Raw genomic sequence first — 2391 nt, 5'->3', positions numbered from 1 at the left:
ATTAAATAACATGGAACCACCACAGACTTTAGTCTTTGGAATGTACAACCCAAAATTACTATGTCTTTATAACAAGTTTATGCCTTCCCCAATTAACAACTCATTCCTGTCCAATCCTGCCAAATCATTCTATCATTCTATTCTAAATCACAACACAATCTGAATCAACACCAAACGTGTCTATGATGACAACAAAAAMTGGAGAAAAGTCATGTCAGTGTATTGTTACATGAATTAAGCATTTACAACAACAGTATAGTTTCAAATAACAATATCAAATCTGTTTGTCAAATTTAGGAATAAAAACAGAATTATGAATGCCTTAAYTTTAGAGTTAAAATATGTTTAGCTGTSACTTTGAACCATGGATAAAAGAAAGCATAAATTATTGGATTAGTTAAGGAATTAAGAAATGGCAGAAAGCTTAAGTAAACTGATGATTGGTGAGAAAAAAACTGGATAAAAAAAATTGGAATCCAACAAGTGAGATAGGTGAAAACTACAATAGATAGAGTTTTTGCTGCTTTTCTCTCAKTCTTMTTCRCCTGTACAGTTTTAACACCAGACTKGGTGGCAGCCTCTTTTGAAAATACCTTTCTGGCCTGTGATCTGGCGACCAAAAATATTTTCAAATAAAGTGTTATAATAATAGAGCACGGGACAATCATTGTAATTACAAAATCAATGATGCTACCCAAGTCACGTACTTCAACAATAAAACATTCTTCAAAACACGTTCTGGGTACTTCTACATTTACAGTCATTTTTATAAAAGCAGCATTGTATATGATACAACAAAACCATATAATGGCTATACAACATGTAATTCTTGTTATTGTTATTTTAGAGTGGTAAAATAAGGGATCACACACAGCAACATAGCGGTCAATGGATATCAATACCAAATTGCCGAGAGATATGGATAGAATTAAATAACTGATGTAAGCATAAAACACACAGAAATATTTCCCCAAAAACCAGCATGATTCCATTATTGCTACGGTCCCTACTGGTATCACAATCAGTCCCACCAGGACATCTGCCAGAGCCAGAGAGAGGATGAGCAGGTTGGKTGGAGTGTGGAGCTGCTTGAAGTGAGAGATAGAGATGACCACCARTAYGTTCAAAAAGACTGTAACYGCTGCAATCGATAAGAAGAAYATGTACAGTGTTATGTAAATMGATGTTGATAGCAAAACCTTTCTGCAAGAAGAGTTWTGKYCTGGAAAACAGTATTGAGCATCTTCGTGKTCCTCCATTTGTAATAAAGGATAAAAATGCTGAGGTCCTGCTCTTGCTTAGTCCTGTGTGTGACTGTCAGGTCAGCCTTCTGACAAACTCTGAGCTCTGCCTCTCTATTTATCCCTGAGTGACAAACATACCCTCCCCCTCCTCAGAGTATCTCTGCACACACAAACACCACCAAAGCATACAGTGTTAGGAAATGTAAAACTTGTATTTGAGGTTTGAAAAAGCTTCTGAAGTTTKTAATTTGTAATTACAAATGGCTGATGCTCCAGAWACTCAACTRGTCTAAAGAAGGCCAGTTTTATTGCTTCTTTAATCAGGACAACAGTTTTCAGCTGTGCTAACATCATTGCAAAAGGGTTTTCTAATGATCAATTAGCCTTTTAAAATGATAAAATTTGATTAGGTAACACAACTTGCCATTGGAACACAGGAGAGATGGTTGCTGATAATTGGCCTCTGTACACCTATGTAGATATTCCATTAAAAATCAGCCATTTCCAGCTACAATAGTCATTTACAACATTAACAATGTCTACACTGTATTTCTGATCAATTTGATCTTATTTTAATGGACAAAGAATGTGATTTTCTYTCAAAAACAAGGACATTTCTAAGTGACCCCAAACTTCTGAATGGTAGTGTATATTTGGGCACTGCGTCTCAGTGCTAGAGGCGTCACTGGCCCAGCRTCGTCCGTGTTAGTCTTTGGCCGGGTTAGGCCGTCATTGTAAATAAGAATTTGCTCTTAACTGACTTGTCTTGTTAAATAAGGGTTAAATAAATAAACAGTGTTGGAAAAAGTACTCAATTGCCATACTTGGGTAAAAGTAAAAATACCTTGATAAAAATGACTCACCTAAAATTGAAAGTCACCCGGTAAAATACTACTTGAGTCAAATAAATTATATATTTGGTTTTAAATATACTTAAGTATCAAAAGTAAATGCAATTGCACAAATATACTGAAGTAAAAGTGTAAATATTTTCAAATTCCCTATATTAMCGAAAACCAAACGGCACCATKTTCTTGTTTTTTGTTATTGTCGGATAGCCAGGGGCACACACCAACACTCAGACATAATTTACAACCGAAGCATTTTTGTTTAGTGAGTCCGCCAGATCAGAGGCAGTAGAGATGAC

At 35.6% G+C, this 2391-nt stretch overlaps 1 protein-coding gene across 1 annotated transcript; it reads right to left on the bottom strand.

Annotated features, from left to right (window-relative positions):
- Window positions 1–311: 311 nt before the first annotated feature.
- Window positions 312–1259, bottom strand: LOC139029539 (trace amine-associated receptor 13c-like). The gene has a single exon (XM_070449752.1). The coding sequence runs from the start codon at window positions 1257–1259 to the stop codon at window positions 312–314; it is 948 nt and encodes a 315-aa protein (XP_070305853.1).
- Window positions 1260–2391: the final 1132 nt, after the last annotated feature.

Source organism: Salvelinus sp. IW2-2015, linkage group LG20 (assembly GCF_002910315.2).
Source record: "Salvelinus sp. IW2-2015 linkage group LG20, ASM291031v2, whole genome shotgun sequence".
NCBI lineage: Eukaryota > Metazoa > Chordata > Actinopteri > Salmoniformes > Salmonidae > Salvelinus > Salvelinus sp. IW2-2015.
The sequence above is the reverse complement of the archived record's forward strand: the minus strand, read 5'-3'. Positions and strand labels throughout refer to the sequence as shown.